Source organism: Oncorhynchus masou, chromosome 24, assembly GCF_036934945.1.
Source record: "Oncorhynchus masou masou isolate Uvic2021 chromosome 24, UVic_Omas_1.1, whole genome shotgun sequence".
NCBI classification, from domain to species: domain Eukaryota; kingdom Metazoa; phylum Chordata; class Actinopteri; order Salmoniformes; family Salmonidae; genus Oncorhynchus; species Oncorhynchus masou.
In genome coordinates, this window is record NC_088235.1 from 37,510,327 (window position 1) to 37,537,395 (window position 27,069).

Consider the following 27,069-nt stretch of genomic DNA (forward strand, 5'->3'; position numbering starts at 1 on the left):
ACCATCTTAGGCCTAACTTTGTTGTGGAGGAGGGCTGTTAATTAATTATGAAAGCGTTATGATATAACCCTCAACTACATGATTTGATATGTAAGATTTACCCAGAGGATTCAACCCTGTGGAGATATTCAAGCACCATTGACCTCAGAGAGAAGAAGAAGAACATAACTCACAGGCCTATACTGGCTGGTGGGGGAAATGGGGCTTGTACAGGCTATATATCAGCATATCTTTCTAAATGTTGTTTGGCCTTTTGGGATATTCCCTACCACTGGTATGAAAGACGCACACTTTTGTGAACAGCCATAATGATGACACTACTCTGCCATTGTAATGATACATCTATTAAGATACCTAAATATGAGATCTAAATCTTGCAGAATGTAAAGTACATGAATGTACTTTAGATATGTCATGGATATATCTCATTAACCTTTAATAATGCAAGTGGGAACCTTTATAACAAGTTCATGAAATGCTAATAGATGTCTAAAAAATGCACTATGGATGTGTAGTCAAAGTAAATTGTTACCATAATAACATACAGTACCAGTCAAAGATTTGGACACACATACTCATTCAAGGGTTTTCTTTATATTTACTATTTTCCACATTGTAGAATAATAGTGAAGACATCAAACTATGAAATAACACATGTGGAATCATTTATTAACCAAAAAAGTGTTAAACAAACAAAAATATATTTAATATTTGAGATTCTTCAAAGTAGCCACCCTTTGCCTTGATGACAGCTTTGCACAGTCTTGGCATTCTCTCAACCAGCTTCATGCGGTAGTAACCTGGAATGCATTTCAATTAACAGGTGTGCCTTGTTAAAAGTTCATTTGTGGAATTTCTTTCCCTGTTAATGCGTTTGAGCCAATGAGTTGTGTTGTGACAAGGTAGGGGTGGTATACAAAAGATAGCCCTATTTGGTAAAAGACCAAGTCCATATTATGGCAAGAACAGGTCAAATCAGCAAAGAGAAATGACAGTCCATCATTACTTTAAGAAATGAAGGTCTGTCAATATGGAAACTTTCAAGAATTTGAAAATTACTTCAAATGCAGTTGCAAAAACCATCAAACGCTAGGCTCTCATGAGAACCGCCACAAGAAAGCAAGACCCAGAGTTCTCTCTGCTGCAGAGGACAAGTTCATTAGAGTTACCAGCCTCAGATTGCAGCCCAAATAAATGTTTCACAGAGTTCAAGTAACAGACACATCTCAACATCAACTGTTCAGAGGAGACTGCGTGAATCAGGCCTTCATGGTCGAATTGCTGCCAAGACACCAAACACTAAAGGACACCAATAAGAAGAAGAGACTTGGTTGAGACAAGAAAATCAAGCAATGGACATTAGACTGGTGTAAATATGTCCTTTGGTCTGATGAGTCCAGAGTAGGTGAACGGATGATCTCTGCATGTGTGGTTCCCACCGTGAAGCATGGAGGAAGCGGTGTGATGTTGTGGGAGTGCTTTCATGGTGACACTTTCTGTGATTTATTTAGAATTCAAGGCACACATAACCAGCATGGCTACCACAGCAATCTGCAGCGATACGCCATCACATCTGGTTTGCGTTTAGTGGGACTATCATTTGTTTTTCAACAGGACAATGACACAAAACACACCTACAGGCTGTATAAGGGCTATTTGACCCAAGAAGGAGAGTGATGGAGTGCTGCGTCAGTTAACCTGCCCTCCACAATCACGCAACCTCAACCCAATTGAGATGGTTTGGGATGAGTTGGACCGCAGAGTGAAGGAAAAGCAGCCAAGTGCTCAGCATATGTGGGAACTCCTTCAAGACTGTTGGAAAAGCATTCCTCATGAAGGTGGTTGAGAGAATGCCAAGAGTGTGCAAAGCTGTCATCAAGGCAAAGGGTGCCAACTTTGAAGAATCTAAAATATATTTTGATTTGTTTAACACTTTTTTGGTTACTACACGATACCACGTGTGTTATTTCATAGTTTTATGTCTTCACTTTTATTCTACAATGTAGAAAATAGTAAAAGTAAATAAAAATTCTGACTGGTACAGTTAATATTTATCAGACACTTTAATCAAATGCCACTGACAGTCATTCATATTTACATTTTTACATATGGGTGGTCCCGGGAATTGAACCCACAATCATAGCATCGCAAGATCCATAATCTACCAACTGGGTTACAGAGGACCACAGTAGCGTGCTATTTAATAGCATACAGTACACAGAGTGTGAATTACACCATGTGATTCAGGGTGTCTAAATTTTCTTTTAAATGTAAATGATTTAACATTTAATCTGGCATGAACACAACCAGTCATGATATTTTCATCTGATTTTCAAACAAATCACTTCAAAAATTAGGCTACCTGTGCATGTTCACCCACTCAATCATTCCAAACTGAATGTATTGTATACTCAAGCAAATTGATGAATGGAAATAGACATTTGTTACAAAACACAAAACAGTGTGCCTATTGACATTCAGTGATTGCCATTGCAGTGCCTTGCGAAAGTATTCGGCCCCCTTGAACTATGCGATCTTTTGGCACATTTCAGGCTTCAAACATAAAGAATCAACAACAAGTGGGACACAATCATGAAGTGGAACAACATTTATTGGATATTTCAAACATTTTTAACAAATCAAAAACTGAAAAATTGGGCGTGCAAAATTATTCAGCCACCTTAAGTTAATACTTTGTAGCGCCACCTTTTGCTGCGATTACAGCTGTAAGTCGCTTGGGGTATGTCTCTATCAGTTCTGCACATCGAGAGACTGAAATTTTTTCCCATTCCTCCTTGCAAAACAGCTCGAGCTCAGTGAGGTTGGATGGAGAGCATTTGTGAACAGCAGTTTTCAGTTCTTTCCACAGATTCTCAATTGGATTCAGGTCTGGACTTTGACTTGGCCATTCTAACACCTGGATATGTTTATTTTTGAACCATTCCATTGTAGATTTTGCTTTATGTTTTGGATCATTGTCTTGTTGGAAGAGAAATCTCCGTCCCAGTCTCAGGTCTTTTGCAGACTCCATCAGGTTTTCTTCCAGAATGGTTCTGTATTTGGCTCCATCCATCTTCCCATCAATTTTAACCATCTTCCCTGTCCCTGCTGAAGAAAAGCAGGCCCAAACCATGATGCTGCCACCACCATGTTTGACAGTGGGTATGGTGTGTTCAGGGTGATGAGCTGTGTTGCTTTTACGCCAAACATAACGTTTTACATTGTTGCCAAAAAGTTCAATTTTGGTTTCATCTAACCAGAGCACCTTCTTCCACATGTTTGGTGTGTCTCCCAGGTGGCTTGTGACAAACTTTAAACTGCACTTTTTATGGATATCTTTAAGAAATGGCTTTCTTCTTGCCACTCTTCCGTAAAGGCCAGATTTGTGCAATATAAGACTGATTGTTGTCCTATGGACAGAGTCTCCCACCTCAGCTGTAGATCTCTGCAGTTCATCCAGAGTGATCATGGGCCTCTTGGCTGCATCTCTGATCAGTCTTCTCCTTGTATGAGCTGAAAGTTTAGAGGGACGGCCAAGTCTTGGTAGATTTGCAGTGGTCTGATACTCCTTCCATTTCAATATTATCGCTTGCACAGTGCTCCTTGGGGTGTTTAAAGCTTGGGAAATCATTTTGTATCCAAATCCGGCTTAAAACTTCTTCAGAACAGTATCTCGGAACTTCCTGGTGTGTTCCTTGTTCTTCATGATGCTCTCTGTGCTTTTAACGGACCTCTGAGACTATCACAGTGCAGGTGCATTTATACGGAGACTTGATTACACACAGGTGAATTGTATTTATCATCATTAGTCATTTAGGTCAACATTGGATCATTCAGAGATCCTCACTGAACTTCTGGAGAGAGTTTGCTGCACTGAAAGTAAAGGGGCTGAATAATTTCGCACGCCCGATTTTTCAGTTTTTGATTTGTTAAAAGAGTTTGAAATATCCAAAAAATGTCGTTCCAATTCATGATTGTGTCCCACTTGTTGTTGATTCTTCACAAAAGAATACAGTTTTATATCTTTATGTTTGAAGCCTGAAATGTGGCAAAAGGTCGCAAAGTTCAAGGGGGCCAAATACTTTCGCAAGGCACTGTACTTAGGCTTACATTCATTGATGCGTCTTGCTGCCAAATTTACCTTTTTTGTAGCCTAAAAAGTCGGGACACCTGAAATGGGTCTGAAACTGTCCCTGGAAAAATGGGACGGTCAACCTAACATACAAGTTCAATTTACTAGACAAGGCTACAATGTGTATTACCATGAACGTCAAATAGGCCTACCAGTAGCCAGTGATGTAATGGTAAAAATAAGGTAAGTCAATTCTGAAATCCTGTCTCTTTCTAAACAAAAGGTAACACTCCCTATACTTTCAATGCATTTTTCTGAAAATCTGAGTAAATGGTGTTCACTAGGCCAACACCACTGTCGGTTGCCTACCCTCTTTTAGCGGAGACAATTTAACACACATGAATACACCCAGAACAGGTAGCCTACATTCAATATAATACATGAGTAGAATCAAAACATGTTTTGATACTGTAAATCGCTAAATGTATTGTCTTACATTAATGGCATTAATTACAGTGTTATTTGTCATTATTAAGCATTTAACAATTGAATTAGAAAATGTAACTTAAACCTTGTATGAATCATGGATCTTGGAGAATGCCCTGTAACTATGCCTACACAATATTTCGCCATGAAATGTTTCGCCATTAAAACAGCTCCCATGGGCACACAAATCCCAAATAATGTAGGCCTACGCCATTGCAAAATTGAATGCTTCTAACTGAACGTTAACGACAGTAGACTTATAAGTCACATTATAGGCCTACTGTCATTATCGTATAGCCAGCCTGCTTGTTGGATGGATTGGATGCGCATCGGTGTCTAGCTTTAGGCTAGTTGTCGAGTGATAGTGTTGACCATCATCAGCTGATCCAGGAAAGAAAACAAATATTGATAGAAAATGATAAAACTAATTAAATGCTCAATTACTTCTAGCCACGGAGAACACCAGTACCTGTGCGCATCTGAAAAACAAAGCAATGAGCACTCTAAACAGCTGACTGACAAAAGCAAACAATGACAATCAACTGATAAATCTAATACATTGGAATAAAGGCTATTTTTTTATCAAGGACGCATGGCGAAAATGAGGAAGTACAAAGGAAAATCTACGTGTAAAGGAGCTCCACTGAGGCTGAAATTTAACCCTACTAAATGGACAGCACCACCACATAGAAATAAATGGTTTAAACCATGACAAAGAGGTGGGGGTGTTTGTTTAATTTAGAAGCTTTTATTTTCATATTTACCACTGTAAAACATATTTAACACTACATTTTAAAGAAATAGGAGAATGGTTCAATTAGCATTATTTAGAGACCCCTCCCAAACTTTTTGTTGCATTTAGGGCAGCTAATGTCTCATTCAGGGGAGCTAAGCCCACCTGGCTCCCCTGTAATTCACACCTTGACTGTACAGTATGCAGGCTCTTGCAGTAGAATTACATTATTCGCAGAGTGGCAGTGCGAGTAGTTTGAGTGAGCAGTTAGCATTCAATCAATCAAGAAAACAATAAAGATACATATTCTACATACATACTATGAATGCATACGCAAAGGAAAAATATTTAAAGTGTGGGCCTTCCAAAGGATAGTGATCAAGACAAAGGGAAAATATTTAAAGTGAGGGCCTTCCAAAGGATAGTGATCAAGACAAAGGGAAAATCATGTTCATGTGGGGAAACCAGAAGCCATTTCCAAATAACACACTGTATATATTGAGTGTACACAGAAAAGTGTGCTGTTTAATAAAAAAAATAGCAGAGGTCATCATAAATCAATGTCAGTTTTCCAATTTTCTAACGCAGTTAACATTGTTTCAACCCTGAGAAGAGTAGTAGGCTGGGTTACATAATTCAAGACCAAAATGAGGAGAAAATATCTTTCCTGTGGTTGACTAAGCATTTCCAATGCAGAAGAAAGTTTCAAGACCAATCAATTTACAACATAAAAAACAATTAATTTGGAAGAACAAAATGTAAGAACTAAAACATTAGATGAATGCAACATTATTGGGAATCCTTCAGTCTCGGCAAAATCATTATAATACAAGAAACCCAATGGCAAACAATGCAGGAGGTCGGAGAATCCTTGAACCCTTTTGCTCCCCAATTTCATGGTATCCAATTGGTAGATACAGTCTTGTCTCATCACTGCAACTCCTGTATGGAGTTGGGAGAGGCAAAGGTCGAGAGCCGTGCATCCACTGTAACACAACCCAACAAACAAGCCACAATGCCCACTTATCCTGGAAGCCACACCAATATGTCAAAGAAAACACCGTCCACCTGGTGACTGTGTCAGCGTGCACTGCGCCCAGCCTGCCACAGGAGTTGCTAGTGCGCAATGGGACAGGGTTATCCATGCCGGCCAAACCCTCCCCTAAACCGGATGACGCTGGGCTGATTGTGCACCGCCCCATTCGTCTCCCAGTCGCGGCCAGCTGCGACAGAGCCTGGACTTGAACCCAGACTCTCTAGTGGCACAGCTAGCACTGCAATGCCATTGTGCCACTCGGGAGGCCCATAATCTTTACTTTTTACAGCAATAAGCAGTGCCACTTCTGTACATTAGAGAGCACTATAATGGGAAATAGTCGATATAAGATATCCAATAAAACTTTAAATGTATTCTTTCAACCAAGAACTTTGCCATTAGGATAAACAATCCTTCCTGAATCCCCTTCTACTTCCTCAATTATTGGCTATTAGATGCATAGAATGTATGATGACAGATTAACAAAAACATTTCATTGTACAATCCATATGTACAGGCATTTCAGATTTCTCATATGATGTTACACTCAAAGAGAACACTTATCCTCTCTTGTTTTCAATAACATATCTGTATAATTAGTGGTCTTCAGGGATTGTTAAAAACGTATTTCCCTCACGGTGCTCTCTATGCTTCAAGCTCTGGTACCATGTAATTTTAATGAAGGCATTAATAGTTCATGATCTGGCTGAGTCACTAGCTCTGGTCTCCTACAAGTTACTTTCGGTCAAATTCCAACTGCATTCAAAGAGATGATGGTGCAGTGAAAAAGTCCCACATTGAGCCCTTTATTAACCATTTACACACCTTGCAGTAAGATGATTATGCGTGGGGCATATTTAGGTGTAACATCAACCGAGTAAATATCCAGTGTCGTGTATGAGTGATGTGCAGTGTGTGTGTGAGACTCACCTTCAGGTAATCCCCCTCATGGAGCTGGAAGTGAGTGGCTGTGACACGGATGCCCTTCCCTGTCTCCGTCTCAATGCGGTAAATGCACTCATGGTTATTGTCATAATTGGATGGGTAATTGGGTGATAGCAGAACCCCCTCACTCCCAACGGTAGTGGCTCCACATTCAGCTAGGCAGAGAGACAGAGCGAGAAAGAGCAGGAAAGAGAGAGACAGAGCAGGAGAGAGAGAATGAGCCAAAGAGAGACAGAGGAATGGAGATAATTTGATATTAAGACATTTCATGGCAATCTGGGTTTGAAGCAAGAAAAATATCTTGATTAACTTTAGAGAACGGTCAAATTTCCCTACACACACTAGAAGCTGCTAATTCCACAGAACGATAGAGAAAGAAAGAGAGAGAGCGAGAAGACCTGTGAGAAAATATACAGTATATCTGGCGGTCATGAAACTGAAGAGGGGCATTAAAGGAGCAGTTTAACCCAGAGTGAAGAGTTCACCACAAATATTCAGCAGGTTGAACCCAGAATACTTCAGCAGCTGCTGCTCTGTTACCCACTGATGGGCCAATCAGGTGTTGCCCCTGTTGGAATATTACCCAGTGGCATATTGATGAATCGCCACAACAGCAACTTGAGAGGAATATGAATTAATGAACGGCTCTCTGCATTAAGTGTGTGTTGGTCACAAAGGCTCAGGGCTGTGTTGGAATTGGATGTCCTTGTAGTTAATATTCTGATGTTGTTCCTCATGTATAGAAGCAGATGTTGCCTGTAGAAATTGAGCTGTGTGAGCTTGAGCCCGAGTTAAGTTATCGTGGGGTGATTGCCTAATTTAATTTGCCAAATTTTTTATCTTTTTATGGGAAAGCACAAGGTTCATTTGTAGGGGATGACAAAATGACAGCCAGATCATCTGTTAGCACAATAGATATGATATGTGTTTAACTGTGTCCAAACTCTGCCATGGTTTCATGCTCTGCCCATAAAATAGTACATAATTGATAATAGGAACGAGTTATATTCTTGAGATTTTTTCTGCAATTGAGGTAAATCAAACAATCCATTAGAAACTAGCTCATTCACTTGCATTACACTGTATGTTCGGTATAGCTAATTCTCCTGTCATGGGTTTAGTACAGTACAAGTTTTTTCAAAGTACAAGTATTCCCAGTTTGTCCAAACGAAATGAAAGCATGTGTCCACCTACCCACACACCTTGGCAGGGCTCCACTCCAGACCCTCCGGCCTCCCCCCAGGCAGGTGATCTTGTGGTCCCCCTCCAATCGATAACCCGGGAAGCAGGAAAAAATGAGTGAGTCCCCCACGCCAAACTGGAAACCAACTCGCCGGCTGTAGGCTGGCACTCCTGGATCTTCACAAGGCTCTAGGCTGTACTCTGTGGAATACACCAACATGTTTATTAACCCTCAAACTACCAACACACAGTATTTTACATACAGTGCCTTGCGAAAGTATTCGGCCCCCTTGAACTTTGCAACCTTTTGCCACATTTCAGGCTTCAAACATAAAGATATAAAACTGTATTTTTTTTTGAAGAATCAACAACAAGTGGGACATAATCATGAAGTGGAACGACATTTATTGGATATTTCAAACTTTTTTAACAAATCAAAAACTGAAAAATTGGGCGTGCAAAATTATTCAGCCCCCTTTAAGTTAATACTTTGTAGCGCAACCTGCCTCTGATTGAGAACCATACTAGGCCGAACACAGAAAATCAACCTAGAAACACAAAACATAGAATGCCCACCCTACACACGTCCTGACCAACTAAAACAAACAAATAACACAAGAACTATGGTCAGAACGTGACAACCGTTCACTGGCAGATGGAAAGGCTTTCCCAAAAACCCTCTCTATTAATAATGTAAACTAGCTACAAAGTACACAGTAAGCATTAAACAATTGATATTTATAAAAGTATCGCGTGGTAGTGCATGTTTGAAGTCACTAACTTCATACTCCATTGGAAAACTGGATTAAGTTGTGCAATGTGACGGAGGTCACAGAGAATTACGTTTTTATAAAATACGACAGATTGCTGCACAAAAAGAAAAGTCCCTTCAAATCAAACTTTATTTGCCACATGCGCCGAATACAACAAGTGTAGACGTTACTGTGAAATGCTTACTTACAAGCCCTTAACCAAGTGTCCAGTTCAAGAAGAAGAAAATATTTACCAAGAAGGCTAAAATAAAAAGTATTAATAAAAAGTAACACAAAAAGAAAAACAAAAACAAGGCTATATACAGTAAGCACCGGTACCGAGTCAGTGTGGAGGGGTACAGTCTAAAATGACTTGGGGGTAGAAGCTGGTGAGGAGCCTTTTGGTTCTAGACTTGGCGCTCCGGTACCGCTTGCCGTGTGGTAGCAGAGAACAGTCTATAACTTGGGTGACTGGAGTCTCTGACAATTGTCTGGGCTTTCCTCTGACACTGCCTAGTATATAGGTTCTGGATGTGCTATAGTGATGAATATAGGTCCTGGGTGGCAGGAAGCTTGATGTACTGGGCTGTTCGCACTACCCTCTGCAGTGCATTACGGTCAGATGCCGAGCGATTGCCATACCAGGCGGTGATGCAACTGGTCAGGATGCTCTCGATGGTGCAGTTGTAGAACCTTTTGAGATCTGGGGACCCAAGCCAAATCTTTTCAGTCTCCTGAGGGGGAAAAGGTTTTGTTGTGCCTTCTTCACAACTGTCTTGGTATGTTTGGACGATGATAGTTTGTTCGTGATGTGGACACCAAGGAACTTGAAACTCTCGACCCGCTCCACTACAGCCCCGTCCATGTTAATAGGGGCCTGTTCGGCCCGCCTTTTCCTGTAGTTCATGAACAGCTCCTTTGTTTTGCTCACATTGAGGGAGAGGTTGTTGTCCTGGAACCACACTGCCAGTTCTCTGACCTCCTCCCTATATGCCGTCTCATCGTTGTCAGTGATCAGGCCTATCACTGTTGTGTCATCAGCAACCTTAATGATGGTGTTGGAGTTGTGTTTGGCCACGCAGTCGTGGGTGAACAGGGAATACAGGAGGGAGCTAAGCACACAACCTGAGGGGCCCTAGTGTTAAGGATCAGCGTGGCAGACATGTTATTGCATACTCTTACCACCTGGGGGCGACCCATCAGGAAGTCCAGGATCCAGTTACAGAGTGAGATGTTTAGTCCAGAGTCCTGAGCTTAGTGATGAGCTTCTTAGGCACTGTGGTGTTGAACGCTGAGCTGTAGTCAATGAATAGCATTCTCACATAGGTGTTCCTTTTGTCCAGGTGTAAAAGGGCAGTGTGAAGTGCGATTGAGATTGCGTCATCTGTGGATCTGTTGGGGCGGTACGCAAATTGTAGTGGGTCTAGGGTGTCCGGGAGGATGATGTTGGTGTGAGCCATGACCACCCTTTCAAAGCACTTCATGGCTACTGATGTGAGTGCCACGGGGCGGTAATCATTTAGGCAGGTTACCTTCGCTTCCTTGGGCACAGGGACTATAGTGGTCTGCTTGAAACATGTAGGTATTACAGACTCAGTCAGGGAGAGGTTGAAAATGTCAGTAAAGACACTTGACAGTTGGTCCTCGCATGCTTTGAGTACACGTCCTGGTAATCCATCTGGACCAGCGGCTTTGTGAATATCGACCTGTTTGAAGGTTTTGTTTACATCGGCTATCAAGAGTGTTATCACACAGTCATCCAGAACAGCTGGTGCTCTCGTGCATGCTTCAGTGTTGCTTGCCTCGAAGCTAGCATAAAAGGCATTTAGCTCGTCTGGTAGGCTTGCGTTACTGGGCACCTCGCGTCTAAGTTTCCCTTTGTAGTCTGGAATAGTTTTTAAACCCTGCCACATCCGACAAGTGTCAGAGCATGTATTTACGCTTTTCTTGTTTAATGGTTCGTCTGAGGGCATAGCGGGATTTCTTATAAGCGTCCAGGTTAGTCTCTCGCTCCTTGAAAGCGGCAGCTCTAGCCTTTAGCTCGATGCGGATGTTGCCTGTAATCCATGGCTTCTGGTTGGGACATGTATGAACAGTCACTGTGGGGACAACGTCATCGATGCACTTATTGATGAAGCCAATGACTGAGGTGATGTATTCCTCAATGCCATTGGATGAATCCCTAAAGATATCCCAGTCTGTGTAGCATCCGCATCATCTGACCACTTCCATATTGAGCGAGTCACTGGTATTTCCTGATTTAGTTTTTGCTTGTAAGCAGGAATCTGGAAGATAGAATTATGGTCAGATTTTGTCATGCTCTGATCTGTTTCACCTGTCCTTGTGATTGTCTCCACCCACTCAAGGTGTCGCTGATTTTTTCTCTGTGCCAGTTCGTCTTGTATGTTTTTTCAAGTCAACCAGCATTTTTCCCGTTCTCCTGCTTTTTGCTATTCTCCTTTTTCTAGTCGTCCTGATTTTGACCCTTGCCTGTTTCTGGACTCTGTACCCGTGTCACGATAATTTTCCATTTCAATAATGATAATTAAACAATCATTCAATCTTTATCCAATTTCCCGAGGTTTGTAAGACCCTACGTTTAATAATAATTAGACAAATACTCAGCTTAATGCAAAAGGCTTGTATAGTTTATTCATGAGAGCTCTAAAGACAAAAATGAAGACTCAGTCTTTTTATAATATACACACACATTCCTATCTTTAGGTCACTCCCTTCTCAAATGACAAGTACTTTTCCACTAACCACATTGTAGACAAAGAACCATCGATCTTGTCTCATTCTTCAAGGCTTTCACTTACTCTCCCCCGTTGGGGCCCTCATGGTTTGAAAACCTCTGATGGTTTTCTATTATCTGTTTTACAACTTCACTCTGCTTACAATCCCTACTAAAGACTATAATTCTAACATAGCTACACACTTCTTTATATTATCTTCTTATGATTCTCAAACATTTCACACCATTATACAATATCAGAGTGGAACACTTTAGCCATTATCTCAAACCATACAAATTCATCTAACAACCTGCCTACCTGAATTGACCACAAACCTGTCTGCCACTCTGTACCTCCTGGACTCTGATCTGGTTTTGACCTTTTGCCTGTACATGACCATTCTCTTGCATACTCCTTTTGGATTAATAAACATTGTAAGACTCCAACCATCTGCCTCCTGTGTCTGCATCTGGGTCTTGCCTTGTGTCATGATAGATTTGCCAGATGGAGGGCTGGGGAGAGCTTTGTACGCATCTTTGTACACACCTTGTGTCATGATAGTACGAACTGGCCATGACAGACCCAGCAGACTTGGACCAGCTCTGCCAAGCTGTCTCCCTGCAGGAAGCCACCATTAGGAGACATGAGGAGTTGTTACAGGCCCATTTGGAAGGGCTCAGTTCCTTGACGGAACGCCACGACCATGGGTTAAAGGCTATTATGAAGCAAATCAGGGAGTTAGCTCAGAGGCTGCCTGCCACCCAGTAATTTTTTCCCTCTCTGTGGTGAGTTTGTATAGCCTTTTCCAGCTCCCCAAGAACCCCGCTTACCACCTCCGGAGTGATATTCGGGGAATCCTGGTGCCTGCCGGGGTTTTCTTTCTCAGTGCTCGCTTATTTTTGAGCCATCTTTGTTAACTTCGACCGATCGAAGATAGCGTATATCATTATGCTTATGTCGGGAGGACACTCTCCTTGGCTACGGCAGTATGGGAGCAATGATCTGGAGGTCATCTGGAGGAATTTATGGCAACAGTGAGAAAGGTATTTGAGTCTCCGGTATCTAGGAGAAAGGTGGCCAGTGAACTGCTTGACTTATGCCAGAACTCCCGTAGTGTGGCAGAATATGCGGATGATTTTCGCACGTCTCTTTTCGATACGTTTCTGCACGGATTACCTGAGGATGTAAAGGATGAGCTTGCTGCTCGGGAATTGACGGGTGACCTCGACTCCCTTATCGCCATAACCATCAAAATCAATGGACTCTTAAGGGAACGTAGAAGTGAGAGGAGGTCTGGTCTCGTGCACACTCGTGCACCCACTATGGCTCGTTCACCTTCGAGGGATCCGGAAGTTTTTCAGAAGGCAGCTTTTCCTGAGAGGATTCGAAACCACCCAAGCCCTCTCATGAATCTACGATGGGTGAGTTGGATACTCCTGAGCCTATGCAGTTGGGAAGAGCTAGGTTATCAGTTGGGGAATGCTTACGGAGCATGAACAGTAACTATTGTCTGTACTGTGGAGGGGCAGGATATTTAATAGCTACCTGCCCTATTAGGAAACCCTTGTCTCTAATGGGTACCAGCACTATGGTGAGTCAGACTGGGAGTTCCCTAATTCCCATCACCCGCACACCCTTTTTTGTGCTTGTGCTGTGGGGAGACCAATCTAAGTTTCTCAGAGTGCTCATTGACTCTGGGGCTGATGAACATTTTATAGATGCCACTATTGCTTCAGAACTTGGTATTCCCACTCAGACTCTCTCTGTTCCCATGGATGCTAGGGCACTGGACGGCCGCTCTATAGGGGATGTCACTCATAGTACTGTGTCCGTTCAATTATGGGTTTCTGGTAACCACAGAGAGACTATACAGTTCCTCCTCATTGCATCTCCCCATGTTCCTGTCATTTTGGGATGTTCCTGGCTACAAAAGCACAATCCGGTGATTGACTGGACCACAAGCTCCATCCTGGGTTGGAGCCCATTTTGCCATTCCCACTGCCTTCAAGCAGCACAGCCTTCCCCAAGTCGCCTTCCTCAGGATGTTAGCAAGACTGTGGATGTCTCTGCTATTCCCACTGAATACCATGATCTCCTGGAAGTGTTCAGTAAGGCACGTGCTACTTCCTTTCCCCCGCACCGTCCTTATGACTGTGCCATTGATCTTCTCCCAGGCACTACACCACCTCTGAGTCGGTTGTATTCTCTGTCCGGACCAGAGACCAAAGCTATGGAGGAGTACATAGAGGAGTCTCTGGCCACTGGGGCCATTCGTCCATCTGCATCTCCTGCCGGCGCAGGGTTTTTCTTTGTGAAAAAGGAGGACAGGACCCTGTGTCCGTGCATTGACTACCGGTGACTTAACTGTAAAAAATTGTTATCCCCTACCTCTCCTCTCCTCGGCGTTTGAACCTCTCCAGGGAGTTCCATGTTTTCCAAGTTGGACCTTCGGAATGCCTACCACATGGTTTGGATACGTGAGGGGGATGAGTGGAAGACAGCCTTCAACACAGCCAGTGGACATAATGAGTACCAGGTCATGCTTTTTGGACTCGCCAACGCCCCCGCTGTTTTCCAGGCTTTGGTCAACGATGTGCTCCGGGTCATGCTAAACCGGTTTGTGTTCGTTTACGCTGATGACACCCTGTTTCTTTTCTGATCTGCCCAAGAACATGTACTTCATGTCAGACAGGTTCTTCAGCGCCTCCTGGAGAACAAATTGTTTGTGAAAGCTGAGAAGTGTGAGTTCCACCACTCTACTATCACCTTTATGGGATATGTATTGCTGAGGGTAATATTCAGATGGATCCTGAAAAGGTGAAAGCAGTGGTGGATTGGCCTCAACCAACGTCCAGGGTGCAGCAGCAACGGTTTCTTGGTTTTGCTAAATCTACTGCCGTTTCATCCGGTATTACACCACCCTGGCGGCCCCCCTCTCGGCACTCACCTCTCCCAAGGTACCATTCAAATGGTCTCCAGCTGTCGACAAAGCCTTTGTGGACCTGAAGAATCGGTTCACAACAGCTCCTATCCATCCAGACCCCTCACGTCAATTTGTGGTGGAAGTTGATGCTCCGGATGTTGGAGTGGGGGCCATCCTGTCCCAGTGATCAGCCCAGGACCAGAAGCTTCATCCCTGTGCCTTCATGTCCCATCGTCTCAATCCTGCAGGGAGGAATTACGATGTAGGCAATCGAGAACTCCTGGCGGTTAAGATGGCGTTGGAAGAGTGGAGGCACTGGCCGGAAGGAGCAGAACAGCCATTCTTGATCTGGAACGGACATAAAAACTTGGAATATCTCCGTACAGCCAAGCGCCTCAACTCCATGCAGGCCCGATGGGCCCCTATTTACCAGATTCAACTTCACCATTTCTTACCAACTTGGGTAAAAAATTATGAAGCCTGACGCTCTCTCACGCCTATACAGTTCCTCTATTACAGCCTCGACCTCCGAAACCATTTTCCCTACCTCATGCCTTAATGCCACTGTAGATTGGGGTCCCAGCCGGGACCTGAAAGGGGTCAAGCTAACCGGCTGTTTGTCACTAGCCCGGTCCGGTCCCGGGTCCTGGAATGGGCTCATTCCACCAGGCTGACCTGTGATCTAGGGTCCCGTCGTACACTAACATTCCTCTAATAACGTTTCTGGTGGCCCACAATGGTTCCTGACGTCTCTGCCTTCGTCGCCGCATGCACAGTGTGTTCTCAGAACAAGACTCCAGCGCAAGCTCCTTCTGGCCTCCTTCAGCCACTACCGGTCCTTCATCGTCCTTCCTCGTCTCATATATCTCTGGACTTTATCACTGGGCTTCCTCTGTCTGATGGCAACGTTGTCATTCTGACGGTTATATCCTGCCTGTTTGGCCCTGTCAGGGGGTATCATCGGATGGGGACACAGTGTCTCCTAACCCCTCCTGTCTCAGCCTCCAGTATTTATGCTGCAGTCGTTTATGTGTCAGGGGGCTAGGGTCAGTCTGTTATATCTGGAGTATTTCTCCTGTCTTATCCGGTGTCCTGTGTGAATTTAAGTATGCTCTCTCTAATTCTCTTTCTCTATTTCTTTCTCTCTCGGAGGAGGACCTGAGCCCTAAGACCATGCCTCAGAACTACCTGGCATGATGACTCCTTGTTGTCCCCAGTCCACCTGGCCGTGCTGCTGCTCCAATTTCAAATGGTCTGCCCGCGGCTATGGAACCCTGACCTGTTCACCGGACGTGCTACCTGTCCCAGACCTGCTGTTTTCAACTCTATAGAGACAGCAGGAGCGGTAGAGATAATATGAATGATCGGCTATGAAAAGCCAACTGACATTTACTCATGAGGTGATGACTTCTTGCACCCCCGACAACTACTGTGATTATTATTATTTGACCATGCTGGTCATTTATGAACATTTGAACATCTTGGCCATGTTCTGTTATACTCTCCACTCGGCACAGCCAGTAGAGGACTGGCCACCCCTCATAGACTGGTTCCTCTCTAGGTTTCTTCCTAGGTTTAGGCCTTTCTCGGGAGTTTTTCCTAGCCACCGTGCTTCTACACCTGCATTGCTTGCTGTTTGGACTTTTAGGCTGGGTTTCTGTACAGCACTTTGATATATCAGCTGATGTAAGAAGGGCTATATAAATATATTTGATTTGAATAAGTAAAAAAATAAGTTACACAAAACGCAAAAAAATAAAATAATAAATTGCACAATTGGTTGGGAGAATGTAAAACGTCAGCCATGATCTTCTGTGCCATCTTTCAAACACTGTTACATGTGTTTTGTAATCAAAGTCTGGTCTGTCAAAGCGTCTGGTTATTATTATTATTTATTTTGAAATGTTTGTATTTCATCTGTTTGGTAACGCCAACCTGTCCTGTTCTCTACTCACCACCACTGTGAATTGGCTCCTATTTGAGCGGGCCGTTGAAGATAGGCACAGGCTGCAAACCTCTTGTTATTTGGTTTCTCCCGTTTCTCAGGGGTGTTTTCATTGTTTATTGGAAATGTTTATGCTAACTGTGTTAAGTGTTGACCATAAGCATGTTAATTGGGAAATTGTAATAACTTTAAAGTGTGCTATTTAGAGGTTTAAATGGTTTATGCCAAGTGGTTATTTAGGATTCCCTAATCCTCATTCAGGGCAGTTCGTCAGTTTATGCCTTGTATTCGAGTCAAGTTATTATATTATTGGCCGAGTAAGTTTATTATTTTGCAACCAAGTTAAAGGCCCAATGTAATGTTTTATCTCAATATCAGATAATTTATGGGTAATAATTAAGTAACTTACTGTGGTTGTTTTCCATTAAAATTATCAAAAATATACACCAATTAAAAAAAATGCGAAATGCAACTAGACAATTTCTCAAGTAAGACATTTGCTAGGACTGTCTCAGAGTGGTTTGAGTGGGGAGGGAAAAAGCACCAAAGGGATGCATTGACCACAGAGTGGATCAATCCACCACAGCGGAGGAGTCTAATGGGAGGAATATGTAACCTGAAAACTAGCTGTTTGCAGAGGTTTGGAAATATTTTGGTTATTGGTCTATTCACCAGGCAAGCCAAAACTCCACCCATGCAAAATCTGCGGATTAGAATGTCCTGTATAAATTGCATTTTCAACCAGCAACTGTCAGAAATAACAGTGATCATATTTTTTTCCATCAGCTGTTGTACACATATGAAACATAGGTAAAACAGAATTTTGATTGCACTGGGCCTTTAATTATTTTGGTCATGTTTAAAATGTGTACATTTTTGTAGATACAACTCTGGATACTGTCTTCTCCATCACCTGTACTATAAATAAATACCGCATTTGATCTACTGACGTCTCAACTGTTACTGCTCCACACTGGGTCCTCTATCCTAACACAATGCCATTTGCAATTGCATTTATAATCAAAAACAATGTTCTAATCACTGCAGTCACAGATATTTGAATCCACATGAAACGGACTCTTAAAATTATACATTATACACAATGCATGACAACCCACCTGAGAAGGACATGTTGAAACCTTCATAGGACATGGAGAAATCTGAGACGAAGCGGAGCTGGGCGCTAAAGTTTCCAAACAGGCCGGCCTTGATGGAGGGGGGCAGGACGGAACCAGTGAGCCTGGCCACGGGTTCCGTGAAGCTGCCGTCCTCTGTGATGAGGAGGTAATCATGGGAGTCCTCAAGGTGGAACGTGTGGAAGAGCAGCTGCACTCCTGGAGAGATTCAGATAAGATTAAGCCTCCCTAAGTCACACATCAAAATCCCTGTCTCTACGTCACACAAGCCCTAAGGGAGGGCTGGGGCTTAATGTTGATGAGAATATAGAGATACATCATTCAAATGGGGTGATGTAGGCCTAGTCACAGCCGCTTTTACTTACTTAATGCTGCAACAAATTATTGGTTGGTTCTTTCTGTAGAGAGCTATTCATGAGTCTTACCTTTGCCATGAGACACCTCTATCGTCCACGTGCAGTTCAATGAGTTTGGGTAGAAATCAGGAAATCCAGGGGAGAGAATGGTTCCTTTTTTACCAAAAATATAACCACCACACAACGCTAAGGGAAACAAAATGAAACACGTTGTAAATGAGTGTATGAGGCATTGTTTTTTAGACTCCCATACATTGAGAACTGAACATCATCAATGATTAATTAATGCAATTTCTTGCATAACAATCAGGGGTTTTAGAAAAATAAATTATAACAGCATTTAAATGAATAAAGATGCAAACGATTATTACATTTTTGATTAGTATGCCAATAGCGCAGAAAATTGCTCAAAGAAATTGCCAAATTAAAAACAGAGTCCAGGTGGGTTTGAAACCAGAATTTAGGTCAGAGCCTGCAAACAATATCCCTGGGTGTAAGATAATCTCTTTTGCACTTTGTAAATGTTCTAAGCAAACTTTTAGTCACTCCTTCATGTTATTTGTAGAGACAAACCTAATGACAGTGTGAAACACAGACGTAGACACATGTTTCTAGATTAAAAGCCTCCGAGTTTACCCAACTAAAGCTGAGTAAGATGAAGACATGGGATAATGTACGCCGATAGTGAGTCTGTCTGGGAAGATCAAAAGCTAACTTAATAACCGAGGCAGAATTCTGACAGGATAGACTCTGTCAGTGGAGAAAGTCAGGCAGAGTCGTCCAAACAACGACTTATCACTGACTTAATTACAAGATAAATAAAAAACGAAGAACAAGTTAAAGGAATATGCTAATCTACTTTGGTTCCTATGTAAATTTTACACTTTAATTGTACTTACCATGTTTTTGAAGCATGGAATCTATAACATGAATGTATATGTGAATAGACAAACAGAGGTCCAGAACCTCTAGCCTATGAGGATGAAGTCACTCAGTGTTTATAATTGGTGTGAGGATCTGTTAAATGGTTTGAAAATAGCTGAAAAAGGAAGCGGGCGTTCCCAAGATAGCACAGGTTCCCATGAACAAATGTAAGGATTTGGCACTTGCAATTATACCCGATTCCGTAGGCTATAGAGATACTAGTGATTAAATGGGGCTCATGTCACGCGTGTTATCATACACGCCCAAGGCTACCACTGAAAGTTAATCAGCGAGGATAGTTCTTTTGAGTGTGAGACAAATAAAAATATCATAATTGCATGGTATCCCAGCATGCGTCTACACATTTACTGAGGTCTGAGTCATCCCGTTTGAAAGAAGAGGGGGGGATATTTTTGTTGTGAAAAACAAGGTGTACCTTCCCCCAAAGTGAGGGATCCTTGGAAATCATTACAAATGACATCTGGTATAGATATCACAAAGTGGGCCACAAAGGCAGCACTGTATGTTTATGATAAGACATGGATAAGACAAATTGTGGGTGTAAACAATCCATATCTACAGTATCGTCTTTGCCACAATTAAATGGATCCTAAAGATGGCCCCGCTCTTAAGAGCTTAAGTCCTGCTTGCACCATAAACACAGCAGTGGGCGGGAGGAGACAGGTGCTTAGGATGCAGGACTAGTGGAACATTTCCACGGGATGTGAAGAGTGCCTTTTCATGTTTTATTTTCACCTTTATTTAACCAGGTAGGCTAGTTGAGAACAAGTTCTCATTTGCAACTGCAACCTGGCCAATATAAAGCATAGCAATTTGACACATACAACAACACAGTTACACATGGAATAAACAAAACATAGTCAATAATACAGCAGAACAAAATAAATAAAAAGTCTGTACAGTGAGTGCAAATGAGGTAAGATAAGGGAGTTAAGGCAATAAATAGGCCATGGTGGTGAAGTAATTACAATATAGCAATTTAAACACTGGAATGGTAGCTGTGCAAAAGATGAATGTGCAAGTAGAGATACTGGGGTGCAAAGGAGCAAGATAAATAAATAAATACTGTATGGGGATGAGGTAGGTTGATGGGCTGTTTACAGATGGGCTATGTACAGGTGCAGTGATCTGTGAGCTGCTCTGACAGCGGGTGCTTAAAGCTAGTGAGGGAGATATGAGTCTCCAGCTCGTTCCACTCATTTCTGCTGCACTTCTAAGAATGAGGGTTCTAAGAATTATACTACAAGAAAAAAACAATGATGGATGATCAATGTTATGCTTTGTGATTGTTCATTATTTTTCACCATTTCCAAAAAGTATTGTGCCATAATCCTCCTTCTAATATAAAACATTCTATCTCTTCCTGAAATGAATGGGTGATAAATCCAATTTAAAAACCAGATAGCAGCTTTGTCTAGAACAGGACCTGTCTATTGCATATGCCTACAGCCTTGTGAAATGATAGAGTAAGTAAGAGGGACAAATAGGCAGATACAACGGAAGAAAACATTTCATATATCTGAATGGGATGTGGAAATGCCACCACTGTCGATCATGAAGGTCAAGTTCAGAAGAGAACACATTCTGTATCAGACTTGGCTAGAATAGAAAATACAACTGATAAGCTAGTTGTCTAGAGGATGATATTGGGCGTACGGTCAAACGCTTGACTTACTGGAAAAATATGCCGTACAGGTTTATTTTCATCCCGAGTAGCGAGAAACAAATGAGATAAACAGTTGGAATAATGTCTTTCTGCAGAACCTCCACCCTGTCTACTGCCTCTCTGACTCTCTGTTGTCTGACACCCAAAGTTATCTTAGTGTGTATATTCCAGTCACCTCTCCTCTCATCAAGAATTAATGAACTCAGCCCCCGAGGGGAGTTAAAGAGGCTTACCCTTTCCCCCAGATAAGAGAGAGATTCGTTAGCAGGGAGTTGTGTCTCCCACATCTCTCTCTGTGAATGTGATGGGGAGTGTGAGGAGAAGTGGTGATAGCTGGGTGCATGTACTGTAAGTGTACCTGACACGAACAGGAAAAAGGAGAGGAAGGAAGGGTTGGACAAGGCTAGATGGGGTACACTACCATCACAGCTGGGCAGTGCGTGATTCCACTGATGGTTCCTCTCACACATGATGGGTTCCTCATCGCTCAGCGTGTAGCCTTGATCACAGCTGAATGTCACCCTGGAGCCAATGGCGAAATTGTTCCCATGCCGCTTTCCATTGACCGGGACACCAGGATCTAAGCAGGAATCTGTTTCCATCATAACACCTTTAGGGATAGAAATAACTATTTCATTCCAATTTCAGGCCCTAAATTTAATAGAGAATGGTGTCATATTCGCTCTTTACTATATAAATCATGAGAGGGAGCCACATGGAGTTCTCTCTCCTTTTCCCTCTCTTTTCATTTCATCCCTTGATGGAGGGTTGTCCTCATAGAAAAAATTGTAATAATAATCAAATGTGTATTTTATTAATGAGGTTTTCCAAATAGCATACATGAAATGTTTATAAAGCACAATAGATGTCATTAACAATTTTCAGCCATCTGTCTGGATTTGGTAGCCATGTCTCATCCCTGCTTACTTAAAATGACAGCCAGTATTGTGCTACAGTAATTGTGGTTAGGTTAATATAGGGAACATTTATGACATACATTTTTGTGAGTATATAGTATAGAAGCTTGAATAAATTCAGAAAGTGTTCAAACCCCTTGACTTTTTCAAAAAAAAAATACATTACAGCCTTATTCTAAATTGGATTTAATAAAATAAAAAAGTCCTAATCAATCTACACACAATACCCCATAATGACAAAGCGAAAACAGGTTTTTCAATATTTTCTCCCATTCTTTTCTGCAAATCCTCTCAAGCTCCCCTTCCAACCTGAGAGAGCTTGAGAGGATCTGCAGAAATGAATGTGAGAAACTGCCCAAATACAGGTGTGCAAAGCTTGCAGCGTCATACCCAAGAATGTACATTTATTATTTCAGATGTACATTGTTTATACATTTGCAAAAAAAATCTAAAAAACTGTTTTTGCTTTGTCATTTTGACGGATTGTGTGTAGATTGATGAGGGTGGGAAACAGTTTAATCCATTTTAGAATAAGGTTGTAATGTAACAAAATGTGGAAAGAGTCAAGGGGTCTGAGTGCACTATATCATAGTATTTGGAGGAAGAATTTGGCTAGCTATTTTACAACAGTATTGAATTGTTGATAGATTACTAAATCATCTTATTGCAAATGACAGCCTAGTGATATCATTGGTGATGTAATAACGTTATATCTCTGGAGCTAAATCTCATGAGGTTGGCCTTCATAATAACCAATTATTTTGCATTTAAATCACAGTCCTGTTCAGGCAACAACACTAATGATGACAAGCTATCAAATATAAGTGTACATCTAATTTCACAGCTCCTACACCACTTCAGTAATATTGAAATGGTGTAAAAGCTGTGAAATTAGATTTACACTTCTTGTGATCATAACACCCACCACACGAGCTGAGTCAATATCGACATCAGCAGCACACACATGAAAGCGATATTGCACCACCAGTTGTAGCCATTAAACATTTTGTGGATTGCAAACACAACGTCCCCAGCTTTTCAAAGGTAGCCCTGTGGACACATTTCAAATTGAAAACCGTAGAACTCACTGTCGTAGCGGATCTGGAAGCCCACGCTGGAGCGACTGTTGTCCGTGGTGAATAGCAGGTACATGTAATTACTGGTGCTAATGAGAAAATGGGGCGCCTGAGTGCCGTGATACTCTCCAATTAAAGGAGAGGAGTTGGAGGGGCCATCCCGAATCTCCAGTGTGTCATAATTAACCTCGGTCTGGAATCTACATGAAAACAGACAAAAAAGGAGGGGAAATGGAAGTAAATTAGAAGCTACTATTCCATCCAGGCAATTTTATGTAAGAAAATCATGGCATATTATCTCAAACTGAATTATTGTGTGAAATTGAAATAGCTGCATCAAGGACAAGTTCAATTCTAAACAAAGTAGGAAAACCTGTCAAAGGATATCTTGATGGCGTGATCTTTGCTGGCTTCAATAACCCATTCACAGTTCAAAGAATCTTTGTAGTATCCCGGCCAGCCAGGGGACAGCAGTACTCCGGTTGGAGCTGTTAAATGTCCCCCACAAGGTGCTAGAGGGGAAAGTATAATCTTAGTGGCAAGGTTCTGACATAGAGAGCTTTCAAGTCTATATGCAACAGTATACAAAATGTAACAGTATACAGTTATGGTCAAAAGTTTTGAGAATGACATAAATATTAATTTCCACAAAGTTTGCTGCTTCAGTGTCTTTAGATATTTTTGTCAGATGTTACTATGGAATACTGAAGGATAATTACAAGCATTTCATAAGTGTCAAAGGCTTTTATTGACAATTACATGAAGTTGATTCAAAGAGTCAATATTTGCAGTGTTGACCCTTCATTTTCAAGACCTCTGCAATCCGCCATGGTATGCTGTCAATTAACTTCTGGGCCACATCCTGACTGATGGCAGCCCATTCTTGCATAATCAAAGTTTGTCAGAATTTCTGGGTTTTTGTTTGTCCACCCGCCTCTTGAGGATTGACCACAAGTTCTCAATGGGATTAAGGTCTGGGGAGTTTCCTGGCAATGGACCTAAAATATCAATGTTTTGTTCCCTGAGTTACTTAGTTATCACTTTTGGCTTATGGTAAGGTGCTCCATTCATGCTGGAAAAGGCATTGTTCATCACCAAACTGTTCCTGGATGGTTGAGAGAAGTTGCCCTCGGGGGATGTGTTGGTAACTTTCTTTATTCATGGCTGTGTTCTTAGGCAAAATGGTGAGTGAGCCCACTCCCTTGGCTGAGAAGCAACCCCACACATGAATGGTCTCAGGATGCTTTACTGTTGGCATGACACAGGACTGATGGTAGCGCTCAACTTGTCTTCTCCGGACAAGCTTTTTTCCGGATGCCCCAAACAATCGTAATGGGGATTCATCAGAGAAAATGACTTTACCCCAGTCCTCAGCAGTCCGATCCCTGTACCTTTAGCAGAATATCAGTCTGTCCCTGATGGTTTTCCTGGAGAGAAATGGCTTCTTTGCTGCCCTTCTTGACACCAGGCCATCCTCCAAAAGTCTTCGCCTCACTGTGCATGCAGATGCACTCAGACATGCCTGCTACCATTCCTGAGCAAGCTCTGTACTGGTGGTGCACCGATCCCGCAGCTGAATCAATATTAGGAGACGGTCCTGGCACTTGCTGGAGTTTCTTGGGTGCCCTGAAGCCTTCTTCACAACAATTGAACCTCTCTCCTTGATGTTCTTGATGATCCGATAAATAGTTGATTTAGGTCCAATCTTACTGGCAGCAATATCGTTGCCTGTGAAGCCCTTTTTGTGCAAACAATGATGACAGCACATGTTTCCTTGAAGGTAACCATGGTTGACAGAGGAAGAACAATGATTCCAAGCACCACCCTCCTTTTGAAGCTTCCAGTCTGTTTTTCGAACTCAATCAGCATAACAGAGTGATCTCTAGCCTTGTCCTCGTCAACACTCACACCTGAGTTAACACGAGAATCCCTGACATGATGTCAGCTGGTCCTTTTGTGGCAGGGCTGAAATGCAGTGGAAATGTTTTGGGGGGATTCAATTTTCATGGCAAAGAGGGACTTTGCAATTAATTGCAATTCATCTGATCACTCTTCATAACATTCTGGAGTATATGCAAATTGCCATCATACAAACTGAGGCAGCAGACATGTGAAAATGTATATTTGTGTCATTCTCAAAACTTTTGGCCATGACTGTAGACTCCAGTATGGTGCTTGAGATTATTAATTACTGGGTATACTTTACTACTTGTAGAATTGTAGCATACTTTTAGTGGCTCTACAATTTTTCACCAAATGACAACAATGATTTGCCCAGTGCCCACCCACTCCAACCCAAGGGAGTCAGGATGACATTAGCAGATTCCACTGGATACTTATAGGATTATATGGATTATCATGCAACATTACACAGTACCTTCACACCGAGGAACTGCTGCATTCCACACTACATTTCCATCCTGAATGATGCAGGTTATGGACTCAGACCCATGGGTTTTGATGAAGCCTTCATCACATGTGAAGAGCACGGAGCTCCCCAACAAGAAGTGCTCCCCATTCCGCTGGCCATTGACAGGGATGCCGGGGTCGTGGCATTCATTCTGACCAAACGCTAGAGAGGAAAATAAAACTGGTTTCAGTGTTTTTCAATGATTTCAGTGTTTTCTGTACTATTGTTTTTTAATCAATAATATATATCAAACTGGATTCGGTGCCACATTTAACTTGTGTGTCTTATCCCAGAGAACACGATGAGAACCTTGTTAATTATTTAGTTATTGAGAATAGATGCTAATCAGGCAACAACATGATCACAGCACAGTGGCAAAGACTGATGCCATGAAGGCAACACATCCATTTCCCTGCCTCATTGTCAATACACGCCTGCTCTCTGATAGTCACTTCCCATGCCAGATTGGAAGACATGTCCCTCTCCTCCTAACACGGTGACACCAGTTCTATAGAGCTATTGAGTTACCACACCACAGGCTCTCCCGCCATCCCCATCACATGGCTGACACCTCCCGCCAAAAACAACTCCCTGTCTTAGTCACTCTCCAATCGTGACAGGAGAGTCCAGGGGGTGGAAGCAGAGGTGTCATGCCCACAGGAGGCACAGGGGCATGTGCCCCATCAGATTGTTTGTAAATTATGCTAGTTTTTTTGTTGGTAATACTACTAGCCTAAAGTTGGCTTTAGCTTGCCCAGATAGGTACCCAATCTCCCAATGTCATAACTAGCTACCAAGAAGCCATTTCAGGCTATCAATCAAGTTAGAGTAGCTAGCTTGTCTAACTATCTTAGCTGGCTTGCCTGCTGGCAAGGTTGGTAGACTTTAAATAAGAAAGCAATAACTTAATGTACTGAATAAGACTCACATTATTTTCTATATTTTACCCAGATTTTAGCAGAGATGCAGAGAAGCATATTTAGCTTATTTTAAAAAAGAACCATCAGTCAGCAGGATACAGACAGCTCGAGATATTCTTAGATTTGCAGAATTTTTTTATTATTATTATTCTTATTTTTACATATAATTAAGCATAATGATTCTGGCTCTAGATTGTAGGAAAATGCTGTTTCAGGTGTTTGAAAATGAATAGCCCCCCTCCGGACCACCCCCAGTCATCCTCACATACTTTGTGACCCCTCAGATTTTTGGGGTGCATGATGCCCCTGTATGCAGATGCATAAGCGAGATAAGAACGGTAACAACATCCTCCTCCATTCCATTAATAACCTTTCCGACCACTGCAGACTGCCTCTGTTACTCTCCCACCAAATAAATCCAGGAGCTGCGGAGGAGAGACATGCCTCTGCATAGTCTCCCCGGCCGAGAGTTCAAGAAGAGAATGTGTCCTAGAGATAGCAAACAGGAACTGGGGACAGCAATACTCAGACCTATTTTCAGCTCAGTGTGGCACAAGCATAATTCCATTAACACTGGGTACAGCTGGATCAGTTCAATATTTTTCTGCTACAGAGTGTGTCTATTTTGAGGCAGAGTACATGAACACACCTCGACCATTGCTGTTTCCTGTTTCATGATAATGTCTCTAAATTATCAGCAAAAAAGGGAAAATAGATCATGCTTACCTTCAAGGTTCGGGATTGCCTTGTAGTATTATTGTTTTTCTTATCTCGTGTTTACAGATACAAAATGTTGGAGGCCAACTGGTACACACATTTGCATTAAAATATGCA

At 42.2% G+C, this 27,069-nt stretch overlaps 1 protein-coding gene across 1 annotated transcript in view; it reads right to left on the reverse strand.

Annotated features, from left to right (window-relative positions):
- LOC135512133 (CUB and sushi domain-containing protein 1-like) overlaps positions 1-27,069 on the reverse strand; it is a 502,291-nt gene that overhangs the window by 147,842 nt on the left and 327,380 nt on the right. The window contains exons 15-22 of the mRNA XM_064933828.1: positions 25,283-25,477; positions 23,279-23,417; positions 22,918-23,105; positions 21,334-21,522; positions 18,371-18,487; positions 17,928-18,143; positions 8,467-8,655; positions 7,258-7,427 (exon numbers count right to left, since the gene is read on the reverse strand). Of these exons, the coding sequence (XP_064789900.1) occupies positions 7,258-7,427; positions 8,467-8,655; positions 17,928-18,143; positions 18,371-18,487; positions 21,334-21,522; positions 22,918-23,105; positions 23,279-23,417; positions 25,283-25,477 (1,403 nt within the window). The remainder of the gene's footprint in view (positions 1-7,257; positions 7,428-8,466; positions 8,656-17,927; positions 18,144-18,370; positions 18,488-21,333; positions 21,523-22,917; positions 23,106-23,278; positions 23,418-25,282; positions 25,478-27,069) is intronic.